Source organism: Apteryx mantelli, chromosome 1, assembly GCF_036417845.1.
Source record: "Apteryx mantelli isolate bAptMan1 chromosome 1, bAptMan1.hap1, whole genome shotgun sequence".
In the NCBI taxonomy this organism is placed as follows: Eukaryota; Metazoa; Chordata; class Aves; order Apterygiformes; family Apterygidae; genus Apteryx; species Apteryx mantelli.
Window position 1 is genome coordinate 212872701 of NC_089978.1, and position 22522 is coordinate 212895222.

Below are 22522 nucleotides of genomic sequence, written 5' to 3' on the forward strand. Positions count from 1 at the left end.
AAAATTTGATCCTAACTGGTAGGGAAAAAAACCACATGCCTTTATTTATTAAAATCTGCTCAGACCATCTGCGAGATAATGCTGCTCAGCTTTCTATCACCTTGGACGTAAACATTTCAGCAGGAGAAGGTGGCTGTGCTGTTTGAGGCACCTTCTGAACTCTGCTGACATTATCTTTTCTTTATAGCTGGAGCTTTGTTTTCCTAAGATGTGAACACTGATATCAGACCAACGAGAAATAGGAGACAAGTTTTTGAAACACTGTCAACTCTAATTGGTTCCTGCCGAAGCAGAAGTCTCTTCTAGGAAAGGAAAGAACTTGGTAAATGTGGTCTGGTAGTGACCAAACTTCTGCAAAGATGCTGAAATTTTCTTGGAAGCAAAATCTTGCAAGGACTACCAAGGCCTGCCAGTCCTATACCGCAGGTTAAGACGTGCACAAGATAGAGAAATTGTGCAAATGAAACATATCTTGCTTTTTAATATTATTATTATTATTATTATTATTATTATTATTCAGGCATTAGAATTCACACTTACAAATGGAATCTGAAATATAATAGACCAGCTGTCTTTCCATTTCAGGAGGTGTTAGCGGTAGTAGGGAAGTCAAATTGCAGGACTGGCATTTTATTCTCACAGCAATGACTAAGCATCTGCTCCAAAGCCCAGCCAGTCTATGGCAGTCGCTTCTCATATTTCAGTGGCCTCTGACTAAGGCCTGAAAGCACCAGAAGAAACATCACTTTTTGTATAGATTAAAGAAACAGGAATTTTAAAACTACACTTCTGTCTGAAAACATTTTATTTATCAGTGTTAGAGAGAAAAACTCAGATTACTGACTCAAGGCAGCTAGAATAAACTAAAGCAACTTATCCTTAATTTTTCAGTGTATTCACTTTGAGGACTTTGTGGCAACTTTGTATAAAGTTGAGTTCACTGTTTCCTTCTATAACTTTCCACAGAAAGCAATTCTGCAAACACTACTACAGTATCTCATTTTATAGATCAAGAACAAGATCTTAAAGATACGATAGCTTTTCTATGAAAGAGATCAATGTTGTCAAAAACACAAATTGATTTTTAGGAGTTTTAAAGAAGGAGATAAAGAATAAAACCTAAGTATTGTTATGCTGCTGTATAAAGCCATGGCATGCCCGCATTTTGAATACTGCATGAAGCTATAGTCTTCTAACTTAAAAAGTATACAGCAAACTAGAAAAGGTATGAAGAAGAGAAAATTGTTCTCAATTTTCCAAAACAAACTGGGAACGTCAAATGCAACTAGCTGGTGGAAGTTTTAAAACAAATAAACAAAAAAAACGTTTTTCTTGCATGTTACACTTTGTGGGACATGGGATGTAGCGGTTAATTAAAAGATACACGAGTTCAAGAAATGCCTGCACTAATTTATCAAAAAGTAGGTCATCAAAAAGTATTAAACACAGAGATTCCTCCCTGGGTTCAGGAAAATCCCTGAGCAACAAGTGCTTGAGGCTGGGAAACTATATCACCAGGCACTGCTGCATGCTTGCCTTATTCTCTCCCCAGCATCCATTCTCGGCCCTGTGAGAACCAAGACCCTGGGCTAAATGGGCCCCTTTTTGGGGGCAGATTTGACTGTTCTTATGAAATCAGGCAGAGGGAAATCAGGCAATTTAGCCAAGAAAACTATGCCAAAGCAAAAAGCTGATGTTCTCGTTCCTGAGTGCCGTGAGATATTTCGCCCCGTCTCAAATCCTAGTAAAGCTAGTGGCAACTTGGCTTGCTCAGCCCATGCAACGCTGCCCACAGTGCGCCGGATAAACTTGCTAGGGATCACCTGTGATGTGGAAAGTGCGCCAGGCCTTTAGTTTCCCAAGGAGTCTTTCAATTGAGTTCCAAAATACAGAGGAATTGTCATATGCAAGCATCCACTTCTTTATTATCCCCTTGGATTTTACAAGAACAAGCAGCAGAAGCAAAAAAGCGCTCTCAAGAATTTCCACTATCTGCGATATACAGTCCACTACAACAACTCAATATTGAATAGCTAAACAATCTCACAGGCAAAAACTAAGAAGAAATAAGTCCTTTAGCTTAGAATAAAGATGAGGTAGGTCCCTACATAGAATAAAGACCAGATAACTCACACTACACAATTTGATAGAGGATTTTAGTACTGACTTTTATGATTCAAATATAATCAGTGGAGATTCACATAACAATATTGTTCTAAAATGTTCCCATCACATCCAACACTTATAAAAATAATCTAATCTGTTTAAACATATTGGAGGGAAGAAGAGCTGATACATAATTATCTCTTTCCCTAAACTGTTCTTTGATTTTCTTTCAAGGCTCAAAGATCCACCCAGTTTTTGTGCTAATAGCCAACATTGATGTCACTGAGAGAAACAGAACGGAAGATAGAGTTGGAGGTTGAATTTGAAGATAAATTGAATAAAAACATTAGAAACCAGTTGATAAGAAAAGCAAACAAACATCCAGCAAGCCCACTTTGGGTTTCATAACTCTTCCTTGCTTTCTTGATTTATCATAATATCCTTCACTTCCCCTTTTAATCATGCAAACTTACAGCTGTCTTTTTGAACATTTTTAGACTGCACTTCAAGTCCCTTACTTGATACCATATGTCATACATTTCCTCTTCTTTTTGTGAAATGGCTTCAGATAGAATGGTTTAACCTTATTTTTCTGCTGTCTGGATTTTGTCTTTCAGTATTCAGAAGCCCCTTTCTATCTTAAGTGCCTTTCATTTCAAGTCACTTCATCAAATTTTGGTCACAGGTCTTAAATCCTGCACTGTTGATCTTCTTAACTAATTTAAGAAGTCATAACTCTATTAATTACAAATTGCACCATGATGAGGTAGGTCCCAAAACTGAAGTGAAAATGGTATAATAGTACAAGAGTACAAGAGTACAATAGTACAACAAACAGACTTATTCCACCTTTCAGTGTCCCAATGCTTCTTTATTTCTGCGGCACTCCTATCCTTCTACTACCTCTGCCTTAACATCACATTAGCTGTTAGCTATTTATACACAAATCCATATACAGAAATAATTTTCAGCATGTGCATGAGGTCTATTGTCGTAGATGATAATATCTGAGGAAGAACACTAAATAATTCTTAAAGATATATTTTGGTGCACAGTTACATTCCAAGGATGTGAGTCTGAGCATTAGTATCTATGTATGTTTGATGGCAGTGCCTAAGTGTGTCTTCTTCTGCAGGCTGGTGTGGATTGTTTTTAGCTAGATAATAATTTGCTTCAACTCTTGAACAATTAAGCTGTATCTGAAATTTCATACTACTTCCTGAGTTCCCTTCTTGGATTCAATTTGTTTAATTTTATTCTTTCTAGTTCAGAGAAAAGTAAATCAATATCCAGGATTTTTTCTGAAATGCATTGCTTCCGAGTTCCTACCTCATCTTATCATTTTCTTCTTCTTTTTTTTTTTTTTTCCTTTCCCCCCAAGGTCATGAGCATCCCACATATTAAGATAGGTGACAAAGATAATCACCGTTTCTGAAGACGCATATCTTTCTCCACTGACAAGGTATAAGGCTAGGTAACTATACTAGCTGACTGTGTTTCAGGTGCTTTAGATTAGTAAAATATCTTCCACCCTCTGAAATTAGGCTGCAATTAGCTTTTAAGGGAGTAGATTAGATAATACCAGGAAAGAACAAAAGACTGTGAATCTCAGAGCCCTCCAATACTTTGCTGTTGCATCGATTCATCTTTCCTGTCGTCATTTTTTCTCCATTTAATGACCCGCTGTTCCCTGGCACTACAAGTCTACACAAAATCTGTCTCCTGTTCCCCTTCAGAGCATCCTGCTGAAGATGCTGCCCATGCAGAGCTGTGGCTGAAAAGCAGTTTTTCTTTTTGAAGCATCTAATGCAACTCATTGGAGAGAGAGAAAGACTTCAGATTTGGTCGAGTCCTGGTGTTACTTTATATGTGTGAGTGATCTCCCTGAAAACAATAAAATCATTCGCTTAAGTTCCTTCTGAACGGGGACCTGAGACTGCTTTTCACAAAAGCACTTTAGCATGCACTTAAACAGATACGTTGGCTATATCAGTCTGGCACATCTGGCACATAAAGCCTCCATGTCCCCATGTCTCCACAGAAGTCAAAGAGTGGACGGTGATCACAGTGGGGACACGGGAGACTTGGCTTTAAAAACAATTTTAGAAACAAATGTGGGGTTTGCGTATTCTTTCCCTTTGTCTCCCATCGTTCACTGAAACTCCTCGAAAAAACATTGCAATCTCTTTGTAATGAAAGTTATTTGAATATTTAGCTAACATTGAAACCAAATTTACTGTTTAGATTCATCCCTTCATCTCTGTAAAGATATTGGTAGTTATTTATGCTTATTTTCTAGCTCTCCTCATCTTACTTTTTATCAGGTGGCTCATATATTTAAAATCCTTTTGCCTTCAGCAAGGACTAACCCTCACATCCAACCTTTCCTGCCCTTCTTAACATACTGGTCTTTGCTACAGCACTGCTTTTTAAAAAATAATCTGGGTTAACTTTTGTTGCAGTTTCTCTAAGACCTTCTTACTTTCTTCTTTGAGTTCCACTTCAATCTTGTCAGCCTGGAGGATTCTAAGTGATTTAGAAGAAGAAATGTAAATTTTCCAGATATTATCAAGGAATAAGAGAAAAAAGTTGGTAGAGGAGCTTGAACTATCCATTTATGGTATTTGATTAAAGAGATACTCCTATTTTTCAAGTAGAATGTACTGCTAAGTATATTTATATAACAAACATGTTTATTACTTATATCAAAATAATCTCAGATGGTTCTGCACTAAACTTATATGTTATGTACGGTAAGTATACCAAAATCAAAAGTCAGTCAGAACTGGAGCACCACCAATGAAAAAGACTCAACCCATTTTGTTCCAGTTTAACTCTTACAGTAATTTAGATTATAGTTAATCCCAAAGGATATTACCTTTATCTGTTTGGGATTTTTTATAAGAGTTAAGTCTAGAATTACTTCTGACTGTACTACTTACCCAGTTAACCATATAAGAAAGGTGTTGAAGATATAGCTAAAAAAAAAGAAAAATCTATCTTTTTTTCTTTTTCTTTTTCTTCCATTAAATGAATCATTTTGGACCAGGCTTTGATTTCTCTTACTCAGATGACTAATATGGCTCATGAGAGTAAGTTAGTGCTTCATATGACTAAGATGTCATACTTTTTATAAGTAACCGAAATCTCTAGCCTTCCTGTCTTCTGTTATTTGTTTTAAAGTATTTCCTTATTTATTATCTTTAGTACCCCATGAAATATACTGATTGTAAAAATAATATCTAAGTCATTAAGTGTTATCTAAACTGGTTTCTGCAATGTCAGCTAAAATAAATCATATTTTTCAAGGGATTCTGTATCATCCTTCTCCAAAAAAATAACACACATTTTCCTTTATTTTCCTTTAGCCCTCTCTTTAAGACTTTTATTTTCTGATTCTGATATGTTACTGTTTTTATAACGTCAAGAAAGTACCTTGAGTTAACAAATTTATTTTGCTATAATCTTTGTATGGAGAGATTTAGCATTTCTGTATTAACCATTTTTTATGCTATATTCTTATTATCTCCCTTCAAGGTGATTCTTTTTACAGTGGGTCACGGCTTCTCAAAGGCTGCATCAAGACAGGCTGGCACAAAGAAATAAAAGCCAAAGCTCACAAACCTAGGAATGGCCAGCAGAAAGGGGTTGCGTTGCAGCTCACCTTCCTGCCAAATCCTCGGAGAGGCGACACTGCCTTTGGAGTCCCAGCACTACTCTGCACGGTTGTATCGCCGTGTCCAACTGCAGTGAGATTCCCGTAAACAGATGCACTGACACTGAGCTGAGCTTAAGAGCAGCTTATTTGCAGTTACTTTCAGGCAACAGAAAGCAGACCTGAAATAACAGCTTAGCCGAATTGAGAGTGGCTGCGCAGGGATTTGCACCAGCATAGCTAGACATTTGCAAGTTTGTTTGCGGACAAGGCTTAAGACCGGCAGATTGTGCTTCCATGATCAAAACTCCCACTGCCTTGCCCAGACTCTTCTTTTTGGCTCCCTTTCTTGATTGAGGTTAAACAAAGTCAGCTTTCTCCATTACTGTTTTATCTATCTCCACCAGTCTTTTAGAGCATACATAAATCTTGTACTTGTGTCTACATCATTTATTATTATATTATGCCTATTTGAAAGATCTTTGTAGCCTTTTTCCATGTTAAATGATGCTCATTCTTTCCATTTCCTAAATTCAGTATGAGTTTCAATGCTTTTTGGTTAGGAACCAGAATTCATTATCCAGATTAAACTGCTACTGTCTTCAAGGGATTTGTTCTCCTGTAAGTACTCCAGGAATAGATCCCAAGTATGGAAATAGTAGTCTAATGAAGACTGTTACTTTGTCTGGAGAGGAGAGGAGAGGAGAGGAGAGGAGAGGAGAGGAGAGGAGAGGAGAGGAGAGGAGAGGAGAGGAGAGGAGAGGGACACTTGAATAATGAAACCAGATCCCTGATCCTAACAAAGGGTGATGAACTACATAAACAGAATTTTTTTTGTTAAAACAGAATAAAATAAATTGTATTCAATAAAGTAAATGAAGTTAAGCACCCCAACCACCTATTATTAAATTGAATATGCTACCATTGATCTATCACCTTCATGATCACTGATGCTTAGCCAAACAGAAAGCAAAACTTGGATCAAGTCAAGGGGGAAAACAACAGCATTATTTGCATTTTTTTTGCTGTTTGACACATGGTTTGTATTGTAGTTGCAGTCACACCCCTTGTGAAACCTTCACAAGCTTGTAAATAAATGTTAGCTACAGCTAGAGTAATTTTGATTTATACAAATGGTAAAACACTGTCAGGTTTACTGTTTGTTCTGTACTGCAAACAACGTGGAAGCATAGAATGAAATGATTAGGGAGTCACTGCTTTGAAAAAGTAATCAATGCCATTTGTTTTTCTGTTTACACATTTACGAGCTCCTAATTAAAAAAAAAAAAAAAATACCTCAGGGCAAAGAAAAACTCACAGGAAGAGAATCTTCCTCTATTAGGATGTCTTTTCTAATCTCGCCTCTAAAGTAGTTTACAGGTGGGGAATCAGACTGGAGCAGTCTGCATATATATATTTTACTGTGCCAAAGAAGAAGCAAAAATCTAATTATCTGAGAAGCTGCAGCAACATAAAGCTCGCTAATTCTTTGGGAATCACAGTATTAAGTCCCTTTTTACACTTACATATTATAACTTTGTGCCTTTTGGAGGCTTGGAGTACAAGATGTTGAATTCACTTTTAACTGTTTGTGTTCCATTCCCAGTAAGTTGAAACTTGGGAACATTGGACCTTATGTGTGCAGAGGTCTTTAAAGGGCATCCAAAAGATATTCAGTGTACAGATAGCTCCATCACTGCTATTTTAGCTTATCTGGAGATTTTTTGACCCAGGGACGTGGGATCATTTTCTCAGAACAATGACTGAACCTTCATCTTTCAAGAAATCTGAATCACAGAGAGCAAAACCATTTAAGGTCGAAGCAGTGGGCTTCAGCAGAAGCCTGAGGACTGGAGACGAAGCTGTGACATCGGTGTCACCCTCAAGTGAAATGTGCAGCAGCTTTGCATATCACAGATAAGATGGTGCCACCACTGCCAATTATGTCACTGGCATAAAAGCATGCATCATGGCATGAAAAAGGCAGATTCCTATCAAAAATTCCTCATCTTTCCTTTCCTCCTGTCAATGGTCTCCTAGCCTCATTGTGAGCAGAGCTTTTTCAGCATGAGACTTTTTCTCCCACCCCTTCTGGTTTGTCAAAAGACATGATCAGGCAAAACATTTAAATAAGGGTGAAACTTTAGGTATGTGAATAATCTCATTGCCTGGAGCAGGGCCAATGCCTCAGGAGGACGGCAGAGAGCTGAACTCCATATCTTCTAAGGTACATATGCAAAGGGTTCAGATGAATGATCTATTTATGTACTGGATTGTTTCTATTTAAACAAAGAGAAAAGTGAAATATACTGTGTATGTGTCACTATTGGTTTGCATGATACTAGGAAACAAGTTTTGAAGTCAAAATCTATGAAATCAGCTTTCAATCCAGCGTAGAAATTTTGAAGAAAAATATGTTGCTCTCATTGTTGCAGTGTTCTGCTCGGTCAGTGGTGTTACACATGTCGTATTCCCACTTAAATGGGCAATGAGAAATGTTTATAGCCAGACCAAGCCGATTACTTAACTTTTATGATATGGTTTATATTTAGTTCAGAAGAAGACAACAAAGCTAGTAGTCCCTGAAAGCATCTTCCTGTTGAGTCAGATAGAGCCGTTAGCAAAACCATAGCCACTGATTACCAGGCTTTTAATACCATGTAGCGCAGAGGTGTGAAAAGGATCCAGTGAATTTTTATATTCACCTCAAACGGAGCTGTGTTGCTTGAGCCTTGCACTCAAGGAGCACGTGGAACTGGACCCTGATAATCCTGCTATTCTGCTTCTCTTCAACAGTTTTGTGACTGTTCTTTTTAACCCAACAGCACACACATTATTTTACATATAAAAGCAATCAGCATTGTTTTACATATGAAAACAACTGGGCATATCCTCAACTCCTCAGCTTTCTGCCGCCTGTCATATTATATATGCCACATATTCTGTGCATAAAATAGATTACTACAAGGCTGATATTTAATTTCTTTAATTCATTACATTGCGGAGGCATGTTTGAAGCCACATTATTGAAGGATTCCTCCAAGGTAACCATTTAACAGCTAAGTAACCTTTAATTACTTTACTGTAATGATACACATCTAAGACAGATATTGTTAGACTGTGACATCTGAGCATTTTAACCTAAAGGTAGTTATTAGCACTCCCATGCAAGATTCATTATGGATCATATTTCATTAATGGAGAGTATTGTGTTCTCATCTGATTATGTACTTGTGAACGTTTATTAACATATCTTTCCTAGTGTGACCATGTTGCAACTCAGAGGAATCCATAGCTTTTCATAAATCAGGTGGTATTTATTAACTAAAATATATGTAATCATACAAGAGAAAAGTTATATGACAGCTATTCTGGGACTGTTTGATGCATACACTAAATAGGAAGAGAGTTGCTTAGGGCTGGACAATGTTTATAATTATGATTAGTCATGCAATATTTGAAAAAGAAAGAATTAAAATGCAAATTAATGCTGCATTGCAAGAATCACTAATTGTGATTTATATCACTACAGGTGAGAAGACAGTCCAGACTTGTAGATCGTTGACTGCAGATGTATACAAATTAGAATAGATTAGATGACATAGCGAATCACTGCCAATTCTAATAGGCATGAATTCATCATGATATATTTATTCATTTTGTACAATACCTCTTTTTATCTAAATTTTCCAGTGGTGACTAGTTTTTCATCTAATATGTTTTTCATATTTTTTTTTGACCAACTGAGTTAAAGAAAAAAACACTTTTTTGTTAAAAAAAAAACCTTTCCTCCTCAGAATAAATAAAAATAAACATATGTGAATTATATATGGGAAATAATACAGAAGCTGAAAAGGAGAGAAAGAAAAAAACAAGCCAACAAACAATAAAACCCCAGATATTAGCTTGTCTTTCCTTGAATTGCCAAATAATAGTGGAAAGTTACTCACCCTTTCCCAATGAAATAAGTTACTTAGGAAATAACTAATTTACTCAAAGTCCACAGAGGAGGCATGTATTTCATCCAAGTCAGGTCACAGCCACTAAGTTATTTGTCTTGTATAGCGGAGGGAGCGGTGAAGGAGGGAACAGAAGGGCACACACAGTGCATTTTCCTCCCAGGGCTGGTACTTGAGTGAAGATACAGCGATTCTGCCTGGTTTATGCTCAAGAGGAGCCAACACATTTCCAAGAAGACTTTTTGAGTGCCACAAGCAGAAACAAGTTGTTACAAACTATGTAAGAACTTAAAATGAATGGAAGAGTAAATGATTTTTTCCCCTGACTTTAAGTGATTTTATTCTAGATTTTTAGGACAGAAAGAGTTGCTGTGATCACTTAGTCTAATTTCCAGCATCACACAAGTAATATCGTTTCAGCCTGCTTCAAAATCCCAGGCTTTACCAGAGTTGGAGTGTACTGTTGACAAAGTATACAGCTGATTCAGACAGACCTATGGAAGGCATACAGGACCAGCACAAATACTTAAAACTCTGCCTCTTTCAGTACTATTCCAAACCTCCCACAGTCTCACAGCAGCAAACTGATTAACTCCTCATGGCAAAAAAGACAGACTAGTGTATAAGGAAGATAATTATTTATGTCTATGCACTGCTTGCATGTCTATCATTTTTAGATAATTTTATGCACAGTCCCAAGTTCCTTCCTTGCACAAAGCACACTCTCTGCCTAAGCCCTGATCCATCCCTAAGCCTGGATTCTCTTCCTGCTGATGGGTGCTGTTGCAGCAATCAAGCATACAGTGCCGGACTAGGTTTCATATTCACATAAAAGTATTGTTTAAAGAAGTGTGAAGGATTTTTATTTCCTGTCAGACTTTTAAGATCTTGAAATACCTGACTGTTAATCTATCTGTGTCATCTTGTGCCAGCAAAACACATGATGCGAAAAGATGAAAGCTTCTATACTGATAAAAAGCATTTTCTTTACCCTTTGTAAAGGTATTTAGCAAAGTTAGAAAGTGATACAATGGCTAAACTATATCTTACAATGGTTAAACTATATCTGCTCTTGTTTTCTAGACATCATTCCTTCTGCAGCTATCTTCTGCTTAGGTAGGGCATATACAGGATTAATTCACATCTATTATTTTACAAAGTTTGGTCCATTTTCATCTTGTTAAGAAGCAAATTGTTAACCATTAATCAAAGCATCTACCTTTAGCATTATTTTCTTACTGAACTGAATAGTGTTTTTTTATGATTTGAACATATTTAGATAGCAACAAATTCAAGACAATCTTTGTATAACAGAGGACAGAGAAGAAATTCAGTTTCAAAACCTTGTAAAGGCAAGAAGGCATCTGGAAAGTATTATGAAAGCATTTTCACATAAAAATGAATCTTTACATAAAAGTGCGGATGGTCAAGATAGTAAGAGAAGAACAATTATTTACTCTTCCACCAGGCAACCACTGGAAATACCTGTGTACTGCTATTTACTCAAAGAAATGGTAGCTTCACCTGCAGTTGCTCTGCTATTTATCAAAGGCAAAATAAGATTTAATCAGTATGGAGAAGCCAGCTTAGTCATGCCAAATGCAGCTGTTGATGAAAGAAAGAGATGCATAAGGAGCTTGGAAACACACCAAGGAGGCCTCCCATTGTGGAAAGTCACTTTTTTTTTTTCCTGAATATGTTTAAAAGTTTGCTCTTAAATCCATGAGTGTTCTCATCTTTCCTTTGCGGAAATGCTCCTTTTCCAGGAATTTGGGATTCTGACAGTCAGTGCCAGCCTCAGAAGGAGGGAGGTTTGGGGCAGAAGCTAAGGCATGGGCCTCTCTCTTCATTGAACGACTTGCACAACCACTTTACACACCTCCAAGACCCCTCCAAAGGCAATTGCCAAGGCTATATACCGCTAAGGTCACGCAGAAAGGATAAATTTTAGGTTGGGTCTAAAAGTGTGAAAATAGGCAAGGTTTTCCAACTCAGTGTTTAAAGATGCCTGGGTATGTTACTTCTCAGGGTCAGATATGCCTAACACATTTAGGAATCAGGCTGGAAAAGCACTTGTCTACGACACCAGCTCTCATAAAGTTTCAGACAAATTCCTGAGGAGTTCATTAACGTCAATACGCTCGTGATGAGGTCCTCCAGTCTGAACATTTAGCGCAAGCTCTGGTTCGTCTGCTGCTCTACGTTTCACAGCTCCATGGCTTATATGTGGAACATCACCCACAGCTGAAACCTGCTGCTTTGTGATACTGCTTGTTTAAAACCTATTTGACAAGATGTTTGTACTGAGCTACAAACACAATACAGTCACTTCCTTCAGCTGCAGAAATCACACTTAAAATGCAATTCTTCTTCAAGAGGTCAGCCCCTGTCAGCTGGAGCTTTGTGACATGGATCTAACTAAGAATAATGCTCCTTTGATGCTGGTCTATCCAAATATGTTCTAGGTAACTCCCTCTTTCAGTTTTGCTTCCCCCTGCACCTCTAAATCAAGAAATTATTTTATTTATAAGTCATTTCCTTAATTAAGTCAGTGTATCTTATATGCTGGTTTACCATTGTTTTTATTAAATTGTTTTTCCAACAGATGGTGGTTTGATATTTTTTTTTCTCCCTCATGTTGGTCTAGAGATCAAAGGATTCAGCCATAGTTGCCTTTTGCTTCTGGAGATGTGTGGATGAAATTTTGCATGTGTTGCATGACTGCAAAGTTGGGTTAATGTTTTCAATTGTTACTCTAACAAGAGGAAAATGCTCAAGTTTTATGCTACTAGAAACATTATGGACTCAGTTGATGAATGAAGGTAATATTCCCACCCTGAAAATGGTATCGTAATCTTCATATGAATGCCATCTCTCTACAAAAATACAACGTAAATTTGTAATGATTTAGCAAAACTGTATTGTCTTATGATAAGATGAGGTATTAAGGTTGCCAATGTGAATATTTATATTCTGGAAATAAATAATTCATCATAACATCCTTTAATTGATTGATAGAAAAATAATTAATGCCCAAATGCAAACACCGGATGTATTCTCAGCTCCTGTGGTAACAATCATTTTCCTAAAGCAATCACAAAACTCCGACTCATCACTCAAGCAATGCTAGAAATTCATGCTTTCTCTCCAACAATACAAAAGAAGAGTGAACTTAAGTCTTAGGTACACCGGAATAACTCATAGAGAACTCCACTGAAGACAACTGTTACTAGGAAAAAAACAGCACACACACAAACGAAAATTAGAGCCAGATTGTAAGAGATGTCTTTAACTTGAATCACGTATTATCTGAACATATTCTAAGACACTCATCCTTTCTGTGATACGCTTTTAAGGCATGGATTCACAAAGCATGGCGTTACGTGTGATATAAGTGAAAATTCGCTCAGCGGTTGTGTGTGTGTGCGTGTGTGTGCATGTGCGTGTGCATGCTCCACTCCATGAATTCACTTCCATGGAGGTCTCTTTCTATCTCACTCTTTTTTTCTCCCTTCTAGCAGCATAAACAAAAGTTTTCCCACAGTTCTGAGGCTCATTTCTTTGAACCTAATGAATATGTCGACTGGCTTTAGTTTCTTATTCATGAAAGTCATTCAGCTGTGGCATACTGTATACAGTTCTCCACTGTAATCAACGGGCATTTCTCGGCAACAGAAGGCCGAGAGTAACGTACGTTCAGGGAACAATGGGGTTCTCAGTTATCTCGGTGAAAGCGTGCTAGCGCATAGATTCCACTCATTAGGAGGCAGTGGGTTCAAATTTGACACTATCGTTCATACTAGAGTCTTTTTGCACTGAGAAAATCTGAAAATTTTTATTGTTAATAGTTATTTTGTTTTAGATTTATTTATTTTTTTTCCAGTGGAGGAGAGTATGCAGGATCTTTCTCCTGCGAAGGTTCATTTTGCGTCATTGCATCTCTCTGGTGACCAGACCAGATTCACGGAAACACTGACGCTTGCTACAAACCATATTCTTGCCAGTTCTCTTTCATCTCAGGAAAGTTTTCAATTAAAGCCAAGCTGCAAAACAATGGAACGTCACCTGCAGAGTGACTTTCATTTAAATTTTCCTTAAAACATATGTATAAGGTAAGATGGTTCTGGAGTTGATTTTTTTTGTTGTTGTTGTTCTTAAGAATAAACTGGGAGGTCTGCCATAGCAATTTGGATATATTTATCAAGTCCTAAACAAAAGTTGGTTGCTGAATAGCTGAACTGATCAGACTTGAATAATAATAGGAGATTCATTAGTGGTTTCTGCTGTGCAACAAATGGCCCTTGCAGTTGTAAATTCCACGTCTTTGTTCTGCTTCTCATCGTATCTTATACCTCTTCTCGGTATGACTAACGAAAGAATTGTGCTTCCCCTTTACCTAAACCAATTAAGTCACTAGACTGAGGAATAAAGGTGAAGAAATAAAATAGCCAACTGCACTGTTTTGACTTGCGGCAGTTTAAAACTCGACTCCATTTCCTGCATGTAAATGTTCAGCTTGTAAATCTCAAAGTGAACCTCAGACATAATTACTGACTTTCTGTCACTTCAGACATAAATAGATTCCAAATTACTTAGGTGTAATTATGAAATATGCAAGGGCAGAACTGAATGCATTGCATGACAGCTGAAAACCTGAGATGTTCATGTTTCCTGTCAATGATTAAAGCATGACCCCTTTGCTAAACACTTCCCCCTCCCAAAAGGGTATTTCTACCACATCTGAATTTTCAGATATTGAGCCAGATCCTTTGCACTTATGTGGTCTGGAATAGCCCTATTCTAACAAACGTACCTTGACACTGGTAAGCTGAAGACCAAGTGGATCAGCTAGTACTCAAATGTTCAGCTGTCATAAGGACACTTCCTTCCTATTTGAATATGTCAGAAAAATGAACACTAGCTGCAAATTTAAATGATGATGTGTGTTTTACATCAAGGGTTGAGTATGTATTCTACTTTGTGTTAACAAATCAGCTCCCATCTTGCTAAAAATAGGATACTTGCCTTACAAAAAAATCTCTTTTGAAATTTCTCTCTTCGGTATCTCCCTTTTTGGTGGATAAAATGCCTGTAGCAGCTGTGTAGACTTTCACAGCAGTGAGGGGTAGGAGAGATGTCAGCCACTGCTGCCATGTGAGGTATTCCATTAAGAAAAGTTTACCTCATAAATTAAACTATTCCGACAGCTAAATTATCACATAAAGCCTAATAGTCCTACTTTAAAGGATCGACTCTGGAAATAAGTTTTTATTGGAATTATCTTTTGGTTCAGATGACATGACAGAGTTTTGAAAAAATTGAGGCTACCTAGTTTAACTTCTCTGGTAGCAAATAAAACTGTTCAAAATACAGCTAAGGTAAAAGGAGATCTGCAATACATTCAAAGACAGGCCTTCATAAATAATGGGATTTAACCATGAACCTGATTCATATCTGTTTACAAAGGGATTTATGGAGTTTTTCAAAAAGTCTTTTAAAAGGGAATCAAATTACCACTTTTTAATGACCTTCTACTTGTGTAACTTTATCACAAGATAACGCCATGTAATGAGAGGTGCCACTTGGGACGTAGCACAAGGCTTGTCGGAAATGCACGCTACTGCACGATGTTGCTTAAAAATATGTAGCGCTTCCAACAACGTGCCCTAGTTTCCTTACAGAAATGTCTGTCAGATGTTGCCAGCACAAATGGCTCACTGAGGCAGTCTTAGGGCGAAGGGCCGTCATGCTTCCTCTCCCGCTCCTCCGCTCCTCTGGTAAATACTGCCTCTGGGTCACTGGAAACTTCCCGTTCCCAACCAATGACATAATGAATTATGACTTGGAAAAAAGAAGTCTATTCTATATATAGCTACATATAACTGTATATAAAATGATATACTTCCAAAATGCTAGGAAGGTCCCAACTATGCCAAGATTTATTCTTTTTGACAAGCGGAGGTAAATTGTACATGTGTGAAAAGCCTGATTTTATGCAGAGTTTTCACACAAGGTAGCCAAACGGACGGGAAATCCATGCAGTGTGGAACACCAGAAGTGATGGTTTGCAGATCCAGCAGCCTCCAGGGGATTCAGCCTCTTTCTTCGCAATTTCGCAGCTTTGGCCACTGACCCTGTGAGATTCCTGGACAGATCCAGGCGTCACGGCGACTACTCTGCTCCCTGCCATCCTCTGCAGACCTGAAACACCACCACCACAAAGCTTCCAGTAGCCTGGAGCTTCCCAGTATAGCAGAACTCATTGTCCTACTTTTTCCAAAACAAGATGAAGGCCTGGAAACATCTGAGAGATGGTGGCAGAAGCAGCTAGGCAAACGAAAGCAGTGCTCTTAAGATAATTACCCCGTGCACTAGCTAGAGATCCACCTCTTTAAGCCTTATTTTTGAGTCCTATAGTAACATGATAGCTATTGGTTTGGAAGATTAAAGCATCTTTGAACTGAAATAGGCTGCTATAGATCTATAAACTAGATCTCCCTTTACTGACATTTCTCTGTGATTATAATTATGATTAGAATTGTTATATCCCAGACAAGAATCATCCTTTAACAGTATCATTTTTCTTTGTACTTGTTACGGTAGATTTCCTTTTTTTAATATTTGGCAAGCACATAAATGCCATATTAGCATTAATTAGATGGAAAGCAAATTAGCCTGAGGTGAGTCTTAATTTAAAAAATCATTTGCTCAAATGTTTCACTTAAAAACCACAGGCCAGAATCTTAACTGATGTAAACTGACACAGCTACACTGTCTTCAAAGAATTTATGCCAATTTATGCTACATCTGCTACTAGTGAAGTCAATGTTTTACCCTGAATTTTATGTTAGATAATGAAACAGAACAAGCTTTTTTCTACCAGCAGTAGCAGTGGTCCTTCAAGTAGTGTGTTCCTTCAAAGTTATTCTTTTAGGAAAAACCTGCTCTTCCATTGCTATATTTATATTGTGTGTGTGTATATGTATATAATATACATACACACACACACATATATATATATAAAAGACAGATACATAAATGTATCAAAACAGGATGTCCCTTGCTTAGCAAATGCACTCTGGACTTCTAATGTGAAGTACAGAAGGGACAAAAAGAGTGGAAGGTATAGCTTAGCAAAATTTTATGAGTTGAACCAAAGATTTTCAAAACGCACAGAGACCGGAAAAAGCAAATATGTTACAGGTGGTAGCATTATATAACTTCATATGCAATAACTTAATGTTTTATGTACATCATAAATTTGACCTAAATTTAGAGCTTCTTTATTTATTAAGAATGAGAAATAACCTGCAAGTAAAGTGATCCCAGATCTTTTAAGTTCATCCAGCTAAAAACAAGTTTTAATCTGTTGGACAACAACAAGAAATTTGGAATTAGGAGGCAATAAAAGATGGGGGGCTAGTTCTGCAGACAGCGTCTATTGATTTACCTCTGCTGAAGAAACTCTAATGCATTCCCGATGAGGAGCTGGCAAATGATTTTGGGTGGCTCTCGCAATGCCTGAGTGTTAAAAAAAGGGTTCTACAGGGCATTCGCTAGACTTCCACCTGTGTGCAAGGGTTAAGTAAATGGAAAATCCTGCTCATTCCTGAGCAGGACTGTTCCCTGCTGGTTCGTGCAAACTACCCCAAAGGGAGTGATGGGGAAAGCGCGTAGTGCTGCTGCCCCCCGCGCGGACACGCACAGACAGGTGCGTTCTGCATCCTGCTGTGGTTTTCTGGTGGCTTTAATGCGCCTCTGTGTCTCCCCGCAGTTGGATTTGTTCCTTTTAAGCACAGATCTGACTTAGGCGATCTTGCAACCGTGAGTATAACATTCCTATGCATTCAACCCTGTTTCCTCAGAAATCAGTGGGAGCAAAGCAGAACGTTACCTAATTACCTTCCTGTATTATGTAGTAATTGCTTTCTTGTGTTATATTGCTTCACGTGGGGAGACTGCCATGAGTTGCCTAACTGTAGAGACCTAAAGTAGGGGTAGGTGTCTACGTTAGGTCACCTCTCCTAACTTCAGACACATACTATAGATATAGTATAGACTTTTGAGTATGAACCAATTTGCCCTATCAGTCAAGGTAGAAATAGTGTTTCTCCAGTGGATGATTCAGATCGTCCAAATCAGGAGGTTCCTCTCAGATACTTTCTATCTATACATGTTCTTTGTCTTCCCTGAATAAGTTCTCAAGCCTACGTGTTATAAGAAAGTCTATTCAAACATTAACTGTATTCTTCTCTCTAAATACTGTGGCTATTCACTTACACATCTGGAATGGATTTAAACGAAGATTAGTCTGCTTTACTCCTTAGAATGCGGTGTAATTCACAACATATTAGGTTATATACATTTGCACAGATCATTTTTAATCAGATGCACAGCATGCTGTTCATATCCTTTTACTTTTTTATTATTATTTCTTTTACTGTACTTCATCAAACTCAATTAGATCTGCCTAGTTTCATCACTAGAAATGGTTTTCTTCCAATATGGAATGGGACTGTAATACGCTGCTTCATATAGAAGAGATATGCAACAGATTTAACAATTCTCATTCCTATTACTTTATGACTGTCAGACAAAGTAGTTTATTTCCTCTTCCCAATCATAAAAACTGTGCTATATTCCAGGCTCTTGCAATCCATTCCAATTGCTTCTAGTGTCTCTTTCTATCACTTCCCACTCTTTTTTTTTTAAATTTATTTCACTTCTCTTCGGTTAGAAGCATACTCATTTTCTCTTCTCCACTGTACTCAGACTGGTGGGTTACATTTGGAGATCACATAAACAAGCAGTCCTATTAGACTGTCGGTACATTTCCCGGCTATTCCCCTCATCAGTTCATGTTTACCTCTCTCTTACAAGTGCTTGAAAATAAATAAGCAGATGGAGAAGTCAGTTAATTTTCTGAAAGTGTTGTGGTGGCAAGTGAATCTTCAGGAAATGTTCTAGACGACAATTTTTTAATTCAAAATCAACCGCTTGCCTTCATTTATGCTTTTTACCTTTTTCAGTATGCTCAGGAGGTATAAAACATGTACGACAGAGAAGAGCCACCTGGCTCGTGGACATGTCCGGTGCTGCTGTGTGACATGACAGCATAAACCACCTGGCTCTTGCAGATGCAGCGCGCAGGGAGGTAGGGGTTAATATTGTTTCCTCCATTCTTAGTAACTTTAATAGTTACTGTCAATCAAGCTCCCTCCTCTTCCAGACATTTGAAATTCCTGGCTAGTTGGTTAGTGCACAGGAAAAGAAGGAGCAGGCTCTAGCTTTGAGAGAGACGGTGAAGACTGTTCTTCATTGCAAAACCTAATTAGCTCATTTATTAGACTGACTGTCACTGTCAGAAGGGATGGTACCCTGGCTGACCACCCAGTTTGCAAAGCCTGAGAAGTGGAGGGTACAGCTACCTCCTGCCTGCCCCATCTTCTCTCTGCACGGGCTGACCTGGACTGAGAAGGTAGAGACCCCTCCTGCATGACCATCCGAGGTAGTGCAGAGGATACAGGACCTTGTGCCACTGAAAGGGCAGGTGAGAATGGTTTCACTCACGGTTTAAGTATGAAAAGGAAATCAAACTGTAATGGGTCCGAGGCAGTTCAGATAAATGCACTTCTTACTGCCCTGGCTTGTGAAGCTGAAACCGAGCTTCACGAGAAAGATTCAGGCACACGGGCACTAACAAACTCACTGCACAAATGATCAAGAAAGCAAGGATTTAGATTTTGTTGATAGCTATGGACTGCTAAAAGGAAGCTAACACAGCTATTCTTTTTCAGCTCCAAGGACAAACACATCATTGACACAAGTCTTTCAAAATCCCGAATGTTAAACCAAGGTTGGATCTGGCCTCTAGTTTCTGAACATCCTTGCTATAAATCCTTGATAAAGTGTGTGTTAGCTTTACGGTACACTCATAAAACAGCCAAATGTAAAAGTAAATGACCTCATACCAGCTATCTCTCTGCAGATAGATTCACTTGGCAGATAGCCAAGAATTGATTGACACACATCTTACAGAACACGAGTTAATTAATATGTCTACCAATTCCCAAATGGATCTCAGGAAGCAGAGAATCTGTTTAATGCAGTAAGCAATGACATACTGTGTGTGGTCAAGAGACAATCACTAATTGCCAAGAATGCATTCTGGAATAAAGCATTAAAGAATATATATATTAAAAAAACAAAACAAAACAAAACAAAAAAACTCCTTCTACTCTGCAGCTCCTTTATCCCTTCAAAACCTTATGCTTAGAACATTATGAAGACTCATGTTTCAAATACCAAAAGACATTTTTATAGAGAAAAATGATTTCCAGACTATAACTATATAGTTAACACTCAAAAGGTCTGTTAATTTACAAGGAAAAATTCTGATTTTTAAATAACTGAGTGAGTTCTCATTCATTTAACAGCAATGTCTTTATTTCCAGGGAAATCAGAATGGCAAAACCATAAGGTGACTTGAAATAGCTGCTCTTCAGAAGCCACAAGTAACACAGTTTTGGATTCACCAATAAAACATATTCATAAATTAAATAAGTGCCTGCTGCAAACACATCAAGAGTCTGGCTGATAAATTGAAACAGTCCATGGAGCAATGTTGAGTTAAGCCAGACTGAAAGCAAGGAAGACTCACTTGTATTGTGTACCCATTTTAATACCAAAATAAAAAATCGGCTTTTGTGGAAAGGCTAAGGATTAAAATGAAGTGGCCAGAGCACAGAGACATTCTAGTAAAATCTTCAGCCAGGAAAATCAGCACAGTCCCAGGGCCTTCAGCGAGTGACATTGTTTTTCACCCAGAGAAGACCGTGCTTATCTATTCAGTTATGGCGATCACTGGCAAAACAGCACAAAAGCTACTCCATGCTTTCCACAGCACTAAGAGATTTTAAAAAAAAAATGGGGAAAGAAAAAAGAAAAAGCTATTCATTTTTTTGCTAAAAATTAAGGAAAGAAAACGTAGCCTCGGCGCCAGACCGCGCCACCGCCAGGAGAGCCGAGGACACGGGCGGCCTCAGAGCGAGCGCGCAGCCGCCGCTGCACCCTCTCAGAGCTGCTATCGCTCCCCACGGTGCATTCAGCTTCACAGACCAGCGTGGGCTTATTTGTATTTATTTACGACTCCGGAGGAAAGGATGGTGGAGGGGGGATGGAAACACATGGAGGCTGTATGATTTGTCGGGCGGCACGTCAGCAGCGGCTTCGGCAGCAAGTCCTACAAGGTCCACCACCCAAGCCACAGAAATGAGGGCAATTTTGGCATACAGAGATCATGGCTAAACAGCAATGACTGCAAAGACGAAAAAGGGAAATATATGTTTTAAGATATTTTACCTCAGGATGGCTTCCGACTTCAATATAGGCGCACACTGGATGAAAAGCCCCTGTTCCACAGGCGTACAAGTGCGTTTGATTATAAGCCTTAAGCACCTTGATGAAATTAGCACATTCTCTCTGTGAAGAAATGGGAGAAAAAAATATATATATATATCCACAAAGTTAATTCAAGCAGTGATTATGACTAATGGGAGCTTTTCTGTGTTGGGGATGCATGGCAGAAGGAACAGATTTTAAAGGTGTGATCATTTCATGCTGTTTATGAGCTTGTTTACCACTAGGCATTTAATAAACACCTTGATTGAGGATCTCATTTAAATATCTTTGGTTGTCATTTAATAAAGTATCTACCCCTGAAGAAAAGATTATACAAATAATTTTCCTGGGTTTTTTTTTGTTTTTTTTTTCCTTCAGACACTCTTCACCTTTATAATTAAGGTTATTGCTATGTTTGTAAGACAAAACCCATTTACGGAAATATGTCAGAGTGAAATAATGAAGAGAAATGGAGCAATTGCTTGCTTGTATTCAATTAAGTAACAATTAGAAAAAATGATGGGCCAGATGGAACAAGTTGATGAAAAATAAATCATTGATATAACATTTTAACAATAATATGCATGCTGTCTCACCTCTACTGTAAATGCTTAGGGGCCAGTTTTACAAAGACATATACACATGCTCATCTCTAAGGCAACTATTCACATCACCTAGACTATAAGCTTTGCAAGGTTTGGACATTCTATTTTCTACCTAAGTAAATTATTCACCATCAATAATTCTAGTTCTCAGCAATTAAAAATGTAATAGTAACACTAACAGTCCCTAGCAAAAATATTATCTGTAGTCTGTTAACAAAAAATGTTATTATTAATGCCTAATTTTATTTAAAAGGAAACAAGTCTAACCTGACAATCAGCGTCAACTTTTTCTGTTTATTTAATAGTTTTTAGTTCAATCAGGTTGAACAATGAAAATAAATATGTCAATGCCTGTGAAGTGTCAGTATACTGACACAATGTTACAAAAAATGGATTGCAAGTTGGAGAAGAATAAGTACATTGACATAAAATAGCCATTTCCAGTACAGTTTATATTAAAAACTAAGGAAACTTTTCTATGGAGATTTGGTGTTGTATAATTTTTACAAAGTATAAAAATAAATAAAAAAAAGATTTTCTACAAAGCAATATTATTAAAAACAAATTTTGCCTTTATTTGCAAATGGAAAATGCCAATCAGCAACAAAAAGCACAATTAGAGTAGTGGGAGAGGGAAGGAAGAGTAAAAAATTCTACTGCCCCATCACTTGCCAAAGGAAGTGATTTATCCCCAGGCCGGAGGCGTCATTTTTGCAGGTGTCACAGCAGGCAGCCCTGTTGCCTTCTTCGGCAGGGCGCTCGGCTGCGCCTGTCGAAGAGGCTCAGGTCCCGTGGCA

At 37.9% G+C, this 22522-nt stretch overlaps 1 protein-coding gene across 2 annotated transcripts in view; it reads right to left on the reverse strand.

Annotated features, from left to right (window-relative positions):
* SEMA3A (semaphorin 3A) overlaps window positions 1–22522 on the reverse strand; it is a 176099-nt gene that overhangs the window by 85477 nt on the left and 68100 nt on the right. For both annotated transcript variants that reach the window (XM_067316877.1, XM_067316878.1), the window contains exon 4: window positions 21082–21201. In XM_067316877.1, the coding sequence (XP_067172978.1) occupies window positions 21082–21201 (120 nt within the window). The remainder of the gene's footprint in view (window positions 1–21081; window positions 21202–22522) is intronic.